Genomic DNA, 19,425 nt, shown 5'->3' on the forward strand with positions numbered 1-19,425 from the left:
TGCTGTCATTAAAGGTCCTGCTGAGATCATTTCAGTAATCGTCTTGTTAACTCAGGTGAGAATGTTGACGAGCACAAGAGATCATTATGGAGATCATTCTGTCATTGGGTTAGAATGGCAGACTTGACATGTTAAAAGGAGGGTGATGCTTGAAATCATTGTTCTTCCATTATTAACCATTGTGTCCTGCAAAGAAACACGTGCAGCCATCATTGCGTTGCATAAAAATGGCTTCACAGGCAAGGATATTGTGGCTACTAAGATTGCACCTAAATCAACAATTTATACAGTAGGATCATCAAGAATTTCAAGGAAAGAGCTTCAATTCTTGTTAAGAAGGCTTCAGGGCGTCCAAGAAAGTGCCAGGATCGTCTCCCAAAGAGGATTCAGCTGCGGGATCGGAGTGCCACCAGTGCAGAGCTTGCTCAGGGATGGCAGTAGGCAGGTGTGAGCGCTTCTGCACGCACAGTGAGGCGAAGACTTTTGGAAGATGGCCTGGTGTCAAGAAGGGCAGCAAAGAAGCAACTTCTCTCCAAAAAAAAAAACATCAGGGACAGATTGATCTTCTGCAGGAAGTATGGTGAATGGACTGCTGAAGACATGGGCAAAGTCATATTCTCCGATGATGCCTCTTTCCGATTGTTTGGGGCATCTGGAAAAAGCCATGTCCGGAGAAGAAAAGGTGAGTGCTACCATCAGTCCTGTGTCATGCCAACAGTAAAGCATCCTGAGGCCATTCATGTGTGGGGATGCATCTCATCCAAGGGAGTGGTCTTACTCACAATTTTGCCCAAAAACACAGCCATAAATAAAGAATGGTACCAAAACACCCTCCAACAGCAACTTTTTCCAACAATCCAACAACAGTTTGGTAAAGAACAATGCATTTTCTAGCACGATGGAGCACCGTAAGGCACATAAGGCAAAAATAATAACTAAGTGGTTCGGGGACCAAACATTGAAATTTTGGGTCCATGGCCTGGAAACTCCTCAGATCTTAATCCCATTGACAACTTGTGGTCAATCCTAAAGAGGCGGGTGGACAAACAAAAACCCATTAATTCTGACAAACTCCAAGAAGTGATTATGAAAGAATGGGTTGCTATCAGTCAGGATTTGGCCCAGAAGTTGATTGAGAGCATGCCCAGTCGAATTGCAAAGGTCCTGAAAAAGAAGGGCCAACACTGCAAATACTGACTCTTTGCATAAATGTCATGTAATTGTCGATAAAAGCTTTTGAAACGTATGAAGTGCTTGTAATTATATTTCAGTACATCACAGAAACAACTGAAAAAAAAAAGATCTAAAAGCAGTTTAGCAGCAAACTTTGTGAAAACTAATATTTGTGTCATTCTCAAAAACTTTGCCCATGACTGTACAGTACAGACTTCATCCTAAAAGCATCCTGAACTGATAAATGCATAGTAAATCATAATTATGCTCAAATTGCCCCCCAAAGCCTTTACTGATTCATCTATATCACTTATCCTGTTACCGTGGACAGGACACCAATCCATCACAGGACACAAACAATACACACATACAAAAAACACACACACAAAAATTGGTGGAATATCACGCAAGCTAAACTTGACCAAATGGTGTCTTCAGTACATATTCTTAAAAAGTGTTATTTACAAAAAATTTGATTTTACACATTGGGAAACAATCAACTGTCCCAACTTTTTTGGAGGATGTTGCAGCCACCAGAATGGAAATAAGTGCTTATTCTCAACAAACAAATATACAAAGATAAAATCAATAAATGATATCATACAGGCATAAAAAAATACACCACAAATTAGAAATGCAACAACATAATGTAATAAATTATAATAAAGTTTCATACCTTAAAATTAAAACGTTATTTCAATAAACCGTTAGGTTTGTAGTTTTTGTGGGGGAGTTACAGCGAGTGCGATATTAGGGAAAAACTTAATAATTCCCCTGTTTCACATCGTTGTCATGGCAACGTTAACATCCAGGCGAGGGTATGGTGTTTAACGTCACAAAGTTCTAAAGTCTGCTAACACACACCCGGTCAAAATGAGCGAGTTAGCCAAGCTTGTGTGCGGATTAGATGGTCCGCTGTGGCGAACCTCTGCCGAGAGACCAACACCAGCTAACGGCTAACAGACTGACACGTTCTGCCCCGCGGGCACGGAAAAGCGAGACACCCGCGTCTTCTCTCAGTGTACGTCACGTCTCTTGTGCGGTGAGGACGTCACAATCCAAACGTGCAAAGCAAAGCTCAGTGTCTCCACCAAGCGGTTGAGGTAGCTGATGGAATTTGATCATTTTAAACAGAGTGGCACGACAAGCGCGCTTACAATAGAGAGGGACGTCGTCGCGACGCTCGTGCGTTTTTGCTGGCTGGCGTTGTGCTCACGTTTTTAGACGTGATGTGTGAACCTATTGGTATTATTTTAACCTTGGAACGTGCCAGAGCCAGATTTAATAAAGCTACATATTGAACAATTAATGCTTGGACAGCTGCTATAGATTTTGTTAAAGAATTGACAACGTGATTGGTTTTATGTCAATTGAAGCCATATGTGCAAACACTAACGGTTTATGATTTTTTTTTATGCATTTACACTGTGATTTTGTCCCTCCCCCAACTCCTAAAGCATTGCATTTGTTTTTATGTCTTTGTAATTGAATAATGAATAAAAATCTATTAGCAAAAATCACGTCGTATTGTGTAATAGGCATCAATAATAATAATAATAATAATAATAATAATAATAATAAATGAACTTTGCATATTTAGTTTCTTTAGGCATAAACAACAGTCAAGATATTTTCCCCCTAAACATCTGTAAACCTTTTCATATTAAAAGATAAAGCTGTTTAAGTTCACAAGCAACAATTTACAGGCAGACCGTGCCATTACTTTTGCAATAACTTGAAATATATTTTGAATCTTTCTGATGCTTGAATGTAAGTTGCTTGAAATTTACAGTTGCATTGGTTTACGGGTCTAAATGCAGTCAATCAGGGGCATTTTTTTTTTTACCCAGAGACTTAGCCCAGATAGCACAGGTACGTCGCGGAGACGTCTGCTAAAGAACGTATCATCTGCTAAAGAACGTATCATCTGGTAAAGAGCGTATCATCTGGTAAAGAGCATATCATCTGGTAAACATTGCGGTCGTTTTTTATAGTCATATTTTGAACGTCTGTACATCTATACGACGTATCTTTATCATCAGAAATTTGCTGGTATGTGGACGGGAAATATATACTCAGCAAAAAGAAAGAAACGTCCCTTTTCAGGACTGTGTATTTCAACAATAATGTAAAAATCCAAATAACTTTACAGATCTTCATTGTAAAGGGTTTAAACAATGTTTTCCATACATGTTCAATTAACCATAATCAATTAATTAACATGCACCTGTGGAATGGTCGTTAAGACCTTAACAGCTTACAGAAAGTAGGCATTTAAGGTCACAGTTCTAAAAATGCAGGACACTAAAGAGACTTGTCTACCGACTGTGAAAAACACCCAAAGAAAGATGCCCAGGGTCCCTGCTCATCTGTGTGAACGTGCATTAGGCATGCTGCAGGGAGGCATGAGGACTGCTGATGTGGCTAGGGCAATAAATTGCCATGTCCGTACTGTGAGACGCCTAAGACAGCGCTACAGGGAGACAGGAAGGACAGCTGATCATCCTCGCAGTGGAAGACCACGTGTAACAACACCTGCACAGGATCGGTACATCCGAATATCACACCTGCGTGACAGGTACAGGATGGCCACAACAACTGCCCGAGTCACACCAGGAACACACAATCCCTCCATCAGTGCTCAGACTGTCCGCAATAGGCAGTCCATGAGGAGGAGATGCACTGCAGTACTTCAAGCAGCTGGTGGCCACACCAGATACTGACTGGTACTTTTGATTTTGAGCCTCCCTTCATTCAGGGACACATTGTGAAACATTTTTAGTTTATGTCTTATGGTGTTGACTCTTTTAGTGTTCATACAAATATTTACACATTAAGTTTACTGAAAGTAAAAACAGTTGAAAGTCAGAGGACGTTCCTTTTTTTGCTGAGTGTATATATAAATAATCTGGAAATAGAGTGGAGAAACACCAAAGGAGAATCAACCAGAAGGTGGCGGTAGTGCAACACTTACGGATGCAAGCCGCCGTTAAACTCCAAAGAAGAAGAAGAACAGTTTGTTGAGAAGACAAACGTTTGGCGGGCGTGTGGAAAAGGTAAGCAGGAATTAATTCCCATCTCTCTAAATAGAAACGAAATACTGAACATAAATGTCACCTGCTGTTTAGTCACGTTATTTTGGTTTAAGCTATTTATTGTATTTTTAATCACACTTAAAATACCGACGGTTATATGCGCGTGCTTAATCTGCCGTTCGGTTCTGGTTTCGGTCTGTTCTCATGAGTTGTGAAGCGAGAGAAACAACGTATAAATATTGTTCATTTGCTAAATTAAGTATCATGCATTTTAATTAAATATATCTCTATATTTTTTCACAGCAGTTTGTGACTGAAAAGTGTCCTGTCTGCATCTGACTTCAAGAGTTTCCTGACCAACGTATCTAACGGTCATATTTAAAAGTCGTACAGTTATACAGTACAGAACGTTTCTGTTGGTGTATATATATTTTAATGATTAATACGTATTTATGGTGTTTTATGTTTTGTACATCTTTTCAAATTGAGACCTCATTTGTAAGTTGCTGCTGGTGTAAAACAGGGTTTTTATTAAATATAAAATAAAAATTTGTTTTATCCCGTTTGTCTTGTGCTTCCTTCCTTCACAGAAGTCTTTGGACCATGGGTAATTATAATTAACCGGGTATTTAATTAAAATAATGGGAGGCTGGCCTTTTAATAAAACGACGTCTATCCGACATGAATCAGACTTTTGGCAAATGTATAAACATCTGATTAACATCGTCTAAAGAGCGGATCAGGGTCTTTTTAATTTATTTACGTCTTAAATACTTAGGCTATAGTCGTTCTAACATCTGGCACGGACATCTCGGCCACATCTGCCAGATGAGCAAACGCCCTCTATCAGACATCTGCCAGATGAAAAAGACGACGTCGCATAGACGTCTCCGCGATGTGTGTGTGCTATCTGGGAAATGTATTTCGTCTCAACCTGGCTTAAAAGTGAGTGTACGTTGCTTGTAAATTACAAGCAAGTTTAACAAAGGTAATTTGCTTATTACCCAATCGTTCCGGATCTTTGATCTTTAAATATTAGGTTTCAGGGCCGTTGGTATACATGTAAGTAGTTAGTTACTCGAAGAGTGAGCAGTACATGATCAGCAAGAGACAGTGCAACAGTCCTAAAAAAAACAAACAGAAGGGGGCAGTAAAGCATTTTGAATAACCTGCACCAACTCTTCAGTACATACCTAGGCATCTTCAACACTTGCTAAGAAGTAACAAAATTTTGTTGCTGAAGAAGACTGAAGGTGATGGTAGCAGTTTTTTTTAATGGTGATTAACTAAAAGTATTATTTGCATTTTTTTTTATTGGTTAATATATAAAGAAAATCCAGCCAATTAGCCAAACCCTATTTTATACATTTGTAGATGGTTTATAAAGGCCAGGCCATATCTATAATCTGTGGTAAGAGTTGTGGACTCTTGGACCACCAAATATGGAGCTGAGGTGCTCCAGAACATTGAGACAGTGGCCAGTGCTACCCATAGGCATTATTTTTGCCATAGACCTAAGCTATCCAACCAGGCTTTGAGACACACTGATGTGTTTAATTAAAAATGAAAAAACTCTTTATGAAACTGGATGAGTCCAAAACCTATAACTAACGACTGACGTAAAGTTCTGTCAGTGACATGTAACTTTTGGATATCACTGAGTACATTTCTGAACAGTTCTGCTGAGGATCCAAGTTAAGGACAACCAGAGAATGCTGAAAAGACACTAATAAGACGCTGGTATCATATATAAATGTTTTTTTTTTTTGTTTTTTTTTTTTACATTTGCTCTTGTATTTATTTTGCTTATTGCCTGAATTACATATGCAGCTGAGAAGTATAAAATGTTAGAGATGTTAATAAGCACTTTGTGAAAAAGCTTTGAGCTATATAATGCAGTTGTGTTTGATATTTTAGGTCAGTGAAACAGTGGGTGGGTGGATGGATGGATGGATAGAGTATTAATACCGAAGGAAGTTACAAACATCCATAGCAAGGATAGTAACACAACAGACATGTAGTTGCATTTGCATAAATCATCAAATCATGTGGAGTATATTAAAACAAAACCGCACATATCGTGGAAGACGACCCGTTCTTGATCCGAATTGCACAAGCTGACTTTGAGGTGAATGTGCTGGGACATCCACTCCTGGGAAAGCAACTGTTTTGAATGCTTTACACTTGTGAATAATCTTTATCACTGTAGAACAATGACCTCCAAATTGTTTGTAAAAGTTTTTATAACCCTTTTCCTGATTGATTTGCAGCAACAGTTGCTCCTCTAAGACCATTGCTTATGTCTTTCTCTCTCGGTATTGTGTTAACAAAACACCTGAATGCTTCAGCTAACTGCCAAAACTTTTGCTTTTATAGAGGTCTCCACAACTGCTGATGATCAGGTAATAAAGAGCTGATGATTAGCAGCACCTGGTGCAACTTACTCTCTTAAAAGCTGTGGAAGCAGTGTGGGGGCACCAAGAATTGCCCACCCGTTTTGTTTTCTTTCAGGCTTAATTTTGATAAATAAATAATTGCTTTGCAAAAATGTTATATTTTGTGGTTTGTCTGAGGTTGTGTTTGCCCAATACTAAGGCCCAATATGATCAGATGATTTTTTCATTGTTTTTACAAAAAAACCCACATACAATTAAAAGAACATGACGTGTACGTTCAAACAATTAGTCATTTTTTAAAATGTAGGCAGCTCCCAGCCCCAAAGTGAATTAAATAACTGGCTGTATAATTACTTGCTTTTTCTAAAATACTAAGGATGGTATGTCTGCCCTGTAACAATCATTTCACTGTCAATTTACTCAAAAAGAGCTATTGCCTATATATTATAAACTGTGCATATTATTTATAACTTAAGCCATTTTCCGATCTATAAATATGTGATGAGATGCACCCTGTATTTACCACAAAAGGTCATAATTGTGTAAAGAGATTTATATCTGTAGTTTTTTCATTGCAGTGTATCTTATAGAGGTTTGTCCAGGTTACATTAGCAATGTGCATAAATTAAATATGGCTAATAACTCAAAACAAAAACACCAATCTAGAGCAAGAAAAGTGGAAGGCTAAACATGAAAGTAAACACTTAAACAGGTTTGAGAAATGTTTATTTTTTAAATAAAACTTAATGCAATTGGCATTTATGTGTGTATGTATGTATGTATGTGTGTGTGTGTGTATATATATATTAAAAGAAATTAAGACTGTGTAAGAATGTAATAACCTTGTCTTTGTGATTTTCTACTCAGTAATATGCATCTTATAGACAACAGACTCAATATATTTTATACTATTACATAATGCTACATTTTCATAAATAATTACAGTTGCAAATAATGAAAAAATTACCATCTCTTAATTAAATACTTTGCACTTTTTTTATTGAACAGCCAATCACTGTTTTAGACTGTCCAGCTTAATTACCTGGGATCATGCAACAAGAGCAAAAACATTAATTTAATTTTAAAGCAAATATTGTTTAAATAATATATACTTAGTCAACAAATATACAGTGAAGGCATGTCGTAAATCCAACAATGTTGTGATATATTAAGGCAAATTCTATGATATTGTAAAAATTGCGGGTATAAAAATATGAGATAAATACAAAAGGTTCATCACTTTTCAACGCAATGCACATGCGAATATGAGGCATGCAACAGTAGTAAGTAAAGAAGAAATATATTAATTAATAAGCAAAAGTGGTATTTCTCTTTTAAATGATCACAAATGAATGAAGCAAAAGTATACTAATTTCATAAGTAAATTCTACAATATTACAGTTACCAATTTTGTGCTTTGCAGACAAAATCCTGACAGCAAACCTAAAATCTCAAATGAAGTTTGAACAACCTGTGCACATGACAAACTGAACAAGATTAGCATATTTACTTTTATTGCAATCATCAAAGGACATTCCAACCTGAGTCAATTTAATACGATGTGTTTAACACCATCAGTCGCATTATCCATGTGATCATTCAAAGATTTACCAGATGGACACTAAACATTTGTACCATCTATTCACATTTTTGTTTATTCCTTTAATTCACTTTTAGACATGCAGATTTACAAGAGTTTTTTTTTCTCTAATTAATTTCCTTTCCACAGACATACGGGAATCTCATGCATTATTCAATCAACAGGCATGGTATGAAAATGCTTTTCTGTCTTTCATAGAGAATTTCAGTCTTGGTTTATTTACCAATTTTATTTACCCAGAAATTTAAGGCAGGTCCATGATAGATCTTGGAACTGCATGAGTATCACACCATAAAAACGTGATGAAATGTTGAAGGGAGTCCCATTTTTTAGGACAGGTTTTAAAGTTTGATGCAGTTTGTGCATGTTTTATAAGCATAATATTGTACGTCAGCCAGCTTGTGTGGGTGTACATTTTAAACTGGCATCTTCTCATGGTAAATAGATGAAGTTCTAAGTTTCCTCACTTTCTTTGAGGAAAAATCATTACTTAAATATATAATTTAAACATATATTTATACAAGTTGCATGTTTTTCCTCACTTTCCTATATATTTCCCGTTTTCATTAATGTATGTACAAAACAGTCAAATCAATCAATACACACAAACCTATTCGTCTTATTTCAAGACCGCAGATGGTATCTGAATGGAGGATGGATGATGTTTGTTAATGAAGAGTTCACTTGAACCCATAAAAAGTGAACCCGATTAGGTAAACATTAAAATTAAAAAACAAATTGTGCTGTAATTTTCCACAATCATAAAGTGCAATACTACAAGTCAGTAAATGTTGCCCAACAGCACCTATGTTTCATACCGCACAACAACTTAATAATTTTTCAGTATAATACAAACTCTATAAAAAATGCATGCAGTTACATGCTTCTATAGCTACACTTAATTACAGGCTAGCATTTTAATACTCATTGATGTAAAAGCTGTTATAGTGCTGTTGTCTTCTATTTTGTAAAACTTTACAATACAGTTCCTTATATAATGCCTTATTTAGTGCTTACTAACTTAGCAGTAAGTTTTTAAACAGTTTTTTTTACTGTTAATTATTATTTATCACTATAATAAACTAAGTAGACTAAAGTGTAATGATATAATAAGTAACATTAAGTTACGGTGCTGGTTTGGATGAATATTATCAGCATAGTAATTTAATATTAACTGCAAAATCATGCAACTTACACTTTGTTTATACATTTTAGCAATTTAATAAACATATTAATATAATAGTTTTGGTAAGAAACTACCATGGCAGTACTACGGTTCCTGCTAAGTTAGTAAGGACTTTAATTAAGGATCCATATTGTAAAATGTTACTAATTAGTGTGAAACCAATAATAAGGCCTGTCCTCACAGCAGCTCTAAGACTTGTTCAGAAACACAGTGTGGCAGTGGAGTGGAAGAAACCAGAATGGTTAGTAATATAAACTGAAGAGACTGAACACTATCTTCATCACATGTTCACTCTCCCTTTTGTGTTACATTACAAAACGTTTCAGCTACTTCAGTATTCATGAGGTATATAATTATCTGCTTGTATAAATCACAAACACTGTAAACATTTTGTTTATAGCTCAGCCAGCCATTTGAAGTAAAAGACAAAAAGTATGAGGCATATAATGACGATTGTTTTAGTTAGACATAAACCGTTCTCACATTATCAAACTCAATTATGAGATCAATCTTTGTACTAGCCATATTCAGGCTTTTAACAGAAGTCTCTGTTGGCTTACTAACCCAGCTATTGTATAACTCAGAAAGCCTAATCCTCAGCCAAGTACGGAAAACCCAGTACTCGACCAAGTGCACTACCATGGTCCTCTTCAGATCTGCGTCTGTAATGACTCTGCAGAGTGGGACAGAGCCGTCCTGGGTTTGGAAGAATAAGTTGAAGGTGTCAGGTTTGGTTTGATGCCCCTGGTTCTCATGTAGTATAGGAATTGATCTGGAATTTCAGCCAGCACATCCTTGGCCAGACGGGCCATGCTGAGGATGTGATTCCCTCTTAGATCAATGTAGTCTCGGAAGGGAACAAACTGCAAAATGAAAAATATGCATATACAGACTTTGAGTAAAAACCCTCTCGAACCATAAAGTTTACACTATAGTTAAACAGGAAATAGACTCAAATGGGATAAAATCCTCTGAAAAAGTCAATTGTATTATAGAGAATAAATATAAAGTCATTTGATTAATATGTGTAACTTAGTTTTACTGTAAATAGCCTATACTGTATTTTAATAGGCACATGCCTAGATGTCGATCGCTCTAATTATACAGGGGTGTAAAATGATGTCAAAATCCACTCAGTTCCTGTGTAATTATGTGGAGTGTTGCACTGATTTAAGAACTTTATGATGAATCAGTTTCTGTCAAAGATTGCTCTTACTACTACTGAGTGGGCAGAACTTACATATTCAAATCAAAATTGGTGTTTATGTCAATTTTTTACCTTTCACAAACACAACAATGACACTATATCCGAATAAAATTTTCCCCGAAATCTGTTTTTAAGATATTTTAATTTACATTTACATTAGTAATTTGTAAAGAAAAAACATGATTTGTCAGTGCATTTTTGTGTCTTGCCACACACTGTTTACTCCGCTACCTATCGCTTGTTTCGGGTAAAATTATATATAACCTATATATTTTGAAGAGGGAGAATGAACAAGGTTACAGACATAGAACAGACACGATTCCTAGGTGTTTTACTTCCTTCAGACTATTTTGGTGTTTGAAAATGTTGTTTCCTTAGACAGAACGTAAACACAATTCCATATCTGTACACTGTAAGAGCAAAGTAAAGGAGGCTTATTAATCTTCTTACTATTTTTAATATTTAGCTTGTCAAGCAGTTTAGCATGACCAGACTCTGACTTTCTGTTGCAGAAGGAAGTAATTCAAAATATGGGATTAAATTAAAGCTAAGAACTGAGAGCTTTTTGTAAATTTGACATAATGATCAAAACCAAAATATCATAAGATTATTCTTCGATTTAAATACAAGACACAGCACATATTACAAGTTAGCAAAAATAAGCACATTTAGTTTTCATGATCAGAGACATTAATTTGAATACAGTGCATATGCAGAATACACAGCAGTTAACTAAAGGAATTTAAACAGCTATATAATTTGCTATAATTTTGCTATAATATAAAGTAAAACTGTGTTAAATAATTACTACTATCATAATTATGATATGCTTTGATTTGCATTTCCTTCAAATCATAGTACCAGAGCTCTACTTGATGTTTACCAAAGTTGCAGGATATCCGCTCCCACGAGCCCCCTCCATTCCAAATTAACTCCTGATTACAACTGATATTAACTTGTTTATCCTCCTATAAGTGGCTCTGCCTGCAATAAGGCACTCATTACACTCCCATTAGATTACTTGCCAGTTTATAAGCTTTTTAAAAATGTAGAGCTTTCCCAGGAAGATGTTTAAAATTTTTGTGCTGATGTTCATTTAGTAACATTACAGACATTGGGAGAATATAAGGTTGGTTTTTCAAGGTTAGAAGTACTTTAATTAAATGATGTCATACCAATGCTGACTACATGACAATGGGAAAACGAATGCCTCTAACACAATGTTAATGGCATCAGAACAATATCAATTCCAAACTGAGGGGAACCTCTGTCTGTGATGCTAATGGGTTCACAGACAACACCAGACTCTACCTGTACAATATCTCTTTCTGCAAACCTTCCTCTTGAGGAGATCCTGACTTCATCCCCATCCAATTCAACCATTTCTGTCAAACAAACAAAACACAAAGTTGAGAAGAATTCATTGTAGAAAGTGATTTTTCTGCAGGTTAATTAGTTAATTGCAATTTAATTCTTAGTTATGTGAAAAATAAAAAAAAAATAAAAAAACTTTTATAGGTACAACTATACCCACCCACAATTATGCTTATATTGTTGCAGCATTACAAAACATTACATCTGATGATTCTCTTACCATCAAATTCAGCTGATCCAACTCCCACTATTATTATTGACATTGGAAGACAAGAAGCCTTGAAGCAGAAAAGATTAAGTGACAAGATTACAGTAGGGAAATATTAGGCATAATGTCATTTGCAAAAGATGCAAAAGAAAAAAACGGTTTAATAGATACCATAGTGATGCATGCTACCTAGCGATATGGGACATGGCTAGACTGTGTGATACTGATAAGACCCAAAATACAAAGTGTGCTCATAAAACCAAAAGGATAAACAGCTCTAAGCAGTACTGGAAGAGATAAGACATGCTGTCACATTATAAATGACTCCTTGTCAGAGAAGGACCGGTCCAAACTGCACTCATTTAATGGTTTGAAAATCGCATTCAGTGTCTTAATTGTCATATCTTCAGAGGGAATGATAAATGAATGCAATTTATATCTTTTTTGTTTTTGCTTTCTTTGTGAATCTTTTTGTCTTTTTTATTTGAACCTTCAAGGCACATATACTCTTCATGAGTAGGAGTGATTTCAACCAATTCACTTTATTCACACATCCTCATTTTTCATTTGAAATATAATCAGATCTGCTCTCAATACAATTAAAGCTGTTCATTTTTTTTTTACCATTGGCACTTTTACTGTAAATCCGGCTTGCAAACAAAATTACTCAATGAAGTTAGTATTACAGCATGCTTCCATATGGGTTATAATACCTGAGTTTTGGAGTACATACATTTACAATAGATTCCTTGGTCTGAGCCATGTCAGAGATAACTCCATCTGAAATGATGAGTAGAATGAAGTACTCTGAGCCATCCTTTATTAATGATGCATACCTGGGAAAAAGAGAGGGGATTAAAGACATACAGAAAACAGAATCCAACAGAGACACAGTGATACATAGTATAACATATTGTACTGTTTACCTCATTATATTGTATACTATACATGTTAAGTTGTATCCAGGTGACTATAAATACTTACAGCATGCAAGCTGCTACAGTGTGGTGAGATTCATTGGTTTATTAGCAAGTATTGTGCCAAGTGTGTTGGTGTGGCACTGAAGTGTAGTTTATTTTGTGGCTGGTCTCTGTGGTCACTTGTTCTTTTACCCACCTTGCAACATGATTAATAACAGGTGAGAAATATGTGGGGCCGTAGAGATGAACACTCTTCAGACTCTGATAATATGCTTCAATTACACCTTCAATACCACTGCAGTATGGATTTCCTGGGTTCCCATTCTAATACACACACACACACACACACACACACACACAAACAAACAATACTATAATATTAATATATAATAAAAAATAATGATAATGATAATAATAATAATAATAATAAAAATAATAATAATAAAAAGAAGAAGTAGCATGTACAGCATAAAATAAAATCTAGTTAAATGCAAAAGTTAAAAAATGTTTTTAGCTGTATTTTAAATAAGCCTGACAATGTACATTAGTTTATTAGAATATATGAAGGTACTATAAAATTAGGAGTAGTACATATATGTGTTTATATATTAATGAATGTTGACCTTCGTGTCTCAAAGTAACAAATGACTGTTGCTGTTCCGTAATAACCTAATGTCATATGTATTATGTCAAGCTCCATTGTAGAATATAGAAAATAAATCGTTAAACAAATAAAACATTGAATAAGAAGATAAATTCCTTTGCCAATTGGACTCTTTATACCACATTGAATTTGAAATGAAATGTGTCTTTCAGCTTTAATTCAAAAAGATTTTACAAAAGTGGCATTAACCATTCAAGAATTACAGACATTTACATATACAAACATACACATAAATTTTTAGCGGCTCATAAATTATGGAACAAATGGCTGACAAGCAATTGCATGGTACCATATGACCTGTTTCCTTGTTACTCCCTGATTAACAAATGCAATCCAAAAAGGGGTCTATGCAAGTTAGGGTGCAAATAAATAAATCCATCAGAGAGATAGCAACAACATTGGGGGTGGCCAATACAACACTTTGGAACATTCTTTAGAAGAAGGAATTAACTGGCAAGCTTAGCATTAGCAAAAGGCCTCTAAGACCACAGAGGACAAATAAAGTATATGACCGCAAAATCCTGTCAATGTTAAAGAAGACCCATATCACATGAACATCTAGGCAAGTCAAGAACACTTGCGTGTTAAAATCTATAGTCATGAGACACTGCTTGCCTCTCTGGTTCGAGAATGGTTTGATACTAAGAATGCAACAGTTGTAGCCCGTTACCTGAAGACGTCTTCAAGTTCTTCAGTCTTCAAGGCTTTGCTTGAGAATTTTCTAAAGGCTATTGTCATTCCTTCTGCTTGTGCACTTTTTACCTACCACACTTTTTATTTCCATGAATATGCTGTATTACAGCACTCGGCAAACAGACAGCCCTTTCAGCGGTGACCTTCTCTGGCCTACCCTCCCTGGTGATTATCTACTTTTGGACAACTGTCAAATCTTTCCCATCCATGTAATGAACTACCGACATATACAAGGTATTTATACCGTATAAATAGTCTTTTACTCAAACTCTAAATGAAATATTCCATTATTTTGAGCTTCTGGATTTTAGATTTTCATGAGATGTTAACTGTAAGCTTCGAAAGTAAAACAAAAAATCAGGATCTCATTATATTCGAATATGATACAGTATAATAAGCCGTGCACATCAACAAAAGGACAGTAAAGCACTTATCACTCCAGAGAACTCCAGAAGTTCTATTTAATACTCTCTACTAGCTAGCCTGTATGAGACATCCTTACACCGGAGCTCAATTAAATTTAAATTCTTACTGCTCAGCTAAGAGCATATGGCTAATGTGTGTAATGCTATGCCCTGTAGAATGCTGTGTTAGCAAACATAGGCATCTGCAGGCCAAAGGCATAGCTTCTGTTAAGGACCCATATAGAATACAGATAAATACAGACTTCTCTACATGGAACTTAGTATCCATGTACAATACGCTGTTCGCTTTGTGTGTATAGAGAAGACAACGTGCTGACATGTAATCTGAAACTAAAGAAAAAAATTCTATCTTGTTTTTTGGATGGCCTGATCTTTCTTTCTGTTAGTTGCTCTGTTAGTGCTTCAGAATGGCAATCTGTATTTTTTTAGGATCTTTGCTATTTACAAAATGATTGGAAGAAAACTGACATTGAAAAAATAGTGCCTTTCTTTATTAATTTAAGTGACGGCAATAGGACTATACACTGCATGAAAAGAGCTGTAACCGGACTAATATGGTATGGGAAATACCCGCTAAACATTAAGTTTGCTAGATGTATAAGGCAGAGTGCTTGGAAAGGTAGAATGCAAAGGAAATTTTGTAAAACGACCAGATACCTCATGTATGTGGATGTATACGGGAATCTGTAAAAGTTTCTAGGAATTCTTACAGCTAGCAGTGAGTGGTGATGGCTGTGAGGTGTGAAGGCCTTTTGTATGTTAATGACTAGCAGAAAAAGGTGCTGTCCTTCTTATCATAGCCGGGTGGGGGGATTAGCCTTGATGTGCCTTTGTCTCTTCAGCTTGAGGGTTTGAAGGAGAAGCAAGCTGCACACACTGCTCTTCTCAAAGAAGTTATTCAGCGTCTTGATGCATTTAAGCGCAAGTTTGATGAGAGAAGACAGCAGGTCAAGCCATGTGCATAAAAGAGCTAAGAGGGCGCATAACATGGGCATTGCGTTAAGTTGACCTTTATGTTACCTGATAATACAGTAGTAAATTATACCTTGCCAAGTTAGCCTAAGCATTTGGCTACACATCTACTTTTTGTTTCTTGTATTGTTGTAGGAGTCCAGCATAGACACCAGATAGATAAAAGTTTGTCACGTCCGAATTAGACAATGTTGTTTACAAATTTATGTATTAAAGCAGTTTTATTTCAACATTACAGGAAGCTATAAGGAGCCTCCAGAATTCAGAAAACAACCCACATAAATACGATCCTTAAACTGGGTAAGAATGTTGTTTCTTTACATGCTATGTTTGGGGTTTTACATAATCATTTTAAATATAATTAATGACACTACTCCCTTTCCACACAGAATAAGTTTACTTCATGATCAGGCAGTAATGACATACAGTATCTGCTGGAGGAATTAAAGATGACTTTTGCAGATGCAGACCATGCGTGTAATCAACAATTGCTATTGTAATTATTTTCATGTCTCTTTATTTTTGTCCCTCTAATAATTTGAATTGTTTCTGTGACTGATCTGATTTTTTTTTTACCAACATGTTAAAAATTGCAGAGGAAATGCTTTTTGTCTCGGCCAGGAAAGTCTCAGCTAAGAGACTCCATTAAGACAGGGCTAAAAACCGAAAAAGATGAGTAAGTGTGCAAATTTATCTATGTATTAAGTTCGGTACATCTCTGAGTGTTTTTAGGGGTTAACCTATGGTGTGTTTTGCAGTCGCTGGAGTCCAGGTGTAAAGACGTTCAAACAGATGCAGAGAAAGAACTGTGGCAGACAGCAATGCTGGAACTGATGTCCGATGAGGAGGATGCCATTGCGTGCCATGCCGTCAGTGTGTAATATCTAATGGGACCGAGCTAGAAGGACATTTATTTTGGACATCTAACAATTACTGGTGCATGATTGTTTTAGTATTGCTTTTAATTTTATTGCACCTTTATAAATGCACATTTGTTTATTTTTTCCATATTTGATGTTTTTATTCTTATTCTTACTTTGTATATTTATTAGTGTTTGGTTTGATTTTAATAAAAAAAATTCTGAATCAATTCTTTTGTAATTTTTAAAGGATGTGGGGGATGTATAGTACTGTGTGTGTGTGTGTGTGTGTTTGTGTGTGTGGGTGAATAGGGCCTATCTACATACCTGCCTAATAACCAATCAAGTCACTAAGTTATGAGCGCTTGGGTTGGGCTAAATAAAAAGTAGTGAGTGGGTAATGTCCCAATAGATGTCAGGCTTTTGGGAGTGTTTTTTTTAAAACAACCAATCAATGTTGAGATAAAAAACCAATAGGGAAGAGCAGAGTTGGGCAAGAGGGAAAAAGGAAATGGAGCTTGAGGTGTGAATGTCTCCTGACAAAATCCTTGCGTGGATTATTTGCCATGGCAACAAATAACTGTACCATGGAAGGATTCCTCAGCAGGACACATCCGAATTGGTATCAATCCAGAAGTATCCTAGCTTGGTGGAATTTGAGGTATACGCTCAGTGGTACTTGTATATACTCCTGAAAATCAGTGGTGTATACGGGAGTTTCCTAGTACAGATACACCTCTTTTCATGCAGTGATACATCCTTAAGAACCAGACTTGAAATAGGACTGCAACACTTAATTGGAAAACAGCTTCATCATGTGTGATGCCTCTTAGCCAAAAGGGCAGACCTGAGCAGATCTTTTTTAGTGGAGCTATTTTGTTGGCAAAAAAATGCAAACATTTTTAAACAAATAAAACTAAAGATCTATTGCATTAACTTTTTTAACCTTAGATTTTTTTTTTGTATAAATAGCACATTTTTTTAAATAATTTACTAGGTACTTAAGTTTTTAAATAGTTGTGGCAATGAGTAATCAGTCGAGCGCTGGCTGTGAATGGGGAAATGAATAATAGAGAAGAAACAGATAATGAGCAAGTGGCCAAGAAGGGTTTTACAGTGGTGTCACAATCCAGGAGTGAGAAAAATATTATAACTTTGCACAATCATATGCACAGGAGATTTTACCTATTTTTTTGTTTGTTTATAGGATTGTTTTGACCTTATTTCTTATTATCTAGATATAACTATTTATGGACTGCTAGATCTTGTGAGTTTCCCCATAGGAATGAATAACGTATCTATCTATCTATATATCTATATATCTATCCGTCCGTCCATCCGTCCGTTTGTCTATCTATCTATCTATCTATCTATCTATCTATCTATCTATCCATCCATCCATCCATCCATCAATCCATCCATCCATCCATCAATCCATCCATCCATCCATCCATCCATTCAACAAATTTATAACAAATCCCATCAACCTCCACCCATTCACCATCAAGACCAATAACAGCAGCACTTCTACGAACTGAAATCATTCATAAAAACTCACTCTAACTCATTGTCTATGCCGCTTTATCCTGTATACAGGGGCCTGAAGCTTATCCCAGAAGACTTAGAGCATAAGGCAGGGTACATTACAGGGCACACATACACACACTCACACTCACGGTCATTAACACACTACAACTAATTTGGGAATGCCTATTAGTGGAATCCGCATGTCTTTGGACTGTGGGAGGAAACCAAAGTACCCACACAGAACAAAGGTGGGAATCGAACCCAGACCCTAAGGGTGCAACTTACAGTTTTTCTCAGTTGCTTTGGTGCGTTTCTCAGATCAGAATTAAAATTCTCATAACTATTAGTTCAACCTCCACAACATTTAGTCATTTGTGCTCATCATAGTAGCAATTTCTCCTTTCTCTGAACAAACTGCAAATGATTTTGGACATGTATCAGTTGCTTTCATACATTTCTCTGCTGTTTTTTGACATTTCCATTTGCTTATGTCATGTCAGTCAAAATTAATTATACTTATGGATGCTGAATAGTCGTTCTCAATAAAACTAATAGTCTCACTTTCATTGCTTGAGTCATTACACACAAAATTGTTGAACTAGTTATCAAATGTCAAATATTAGTCATCTGTCAAGCAAATTCTATACCTTTCTTTATCATTTTTTCCTGGAAATGTCTCCTAAATTGAACAATTGATCTCAGGTGAATTTCACCTTGATTTGATCTCAGGTGAATTGACCAGCATCCACATGAGCAAATGGCCCTGCTAGCAGCCATGGATGCAGCATGTGACAACATCACAGCAGAGTCCTGCAGAGGATGGATTTGCCACTCCAGGAGATACTTTCCTCGCTGCATTGCGAGGGATAACATCCGTTGTGATGTAGATGAAAATATGTGGCCAGACAGACAGGAACGTCTGGATGTGCCAGAATGATTTACTGTACCTGTATGTTACAGTACTGTACAATACTGTATGTACTGTTACATGTACTGTATATTGTTCACATTTGTGCACAGCTCTACCAAAAGGGTAATTTTATGTTTACATGTATTCTACAGTAAACAAGTGACTGTAGCATATTTTTCTTTTGCACAATGCTGTAGAATTACAAACACTTCTATACAGTAAAAATGTAAAACGTACGTATTCAATGTCCCAGTTACTCCCAAAACTCCCATAAC

General features: G+C 36.0%; 1 protein-coding gene across 1 annotated transcript in view; it reads right to left on the reverse strand.

The window, feature by feature from the left end:
- Positions 1-8,041: 8,041 nt before the first annotated feature.
- cpne8 (copine VIII) overlaps positions 8,042-19,425 on the reverse strand; it is a 43,810-nt gene continuing 32,426 nt past the window's right edge. Inside the window, exons 16-20 of the mRNA XM_053478808.1 lie at positions 13,296-13,423; positions 12,913-13,015; positions 12,192-12,249; positions 11,909-11,982; positions 8,042-10,253 (exon numbers count right to left, since the gene is read on the reverse strand). Of these exons, the coding sequence (XP_053334783.1) occupies positions 10,041-10,253; positions 11,909-11,982; positions 12,192-12,249; positions 12,913-13,015; positions 13,296-13,423 (576 nt within the window). The 3' untranslated portion in view covers positions 8,042-10,040. The remainder of the gene's footprint in view (positions 10,254-11,908; positions 11,983-12,191; positions 12,250-12,912; positions 13,016-13,295; positions 13,424-19,425) is intronic.

This window comes from Clarias gariepinus, chromosome 2, assembly GCF_024256425.1.
Source record: "Clarias gariepinus isolate MV-2021 ecotype Netherlands chromosome 2, CGAR_prim_01v2, whole genome shotgun sequence".
NCBI lineage: Eukaryota > Metazoa > Chordata > Actinopteri > Siluriformes > Clariidae > Clarias > Clarias gariepinus.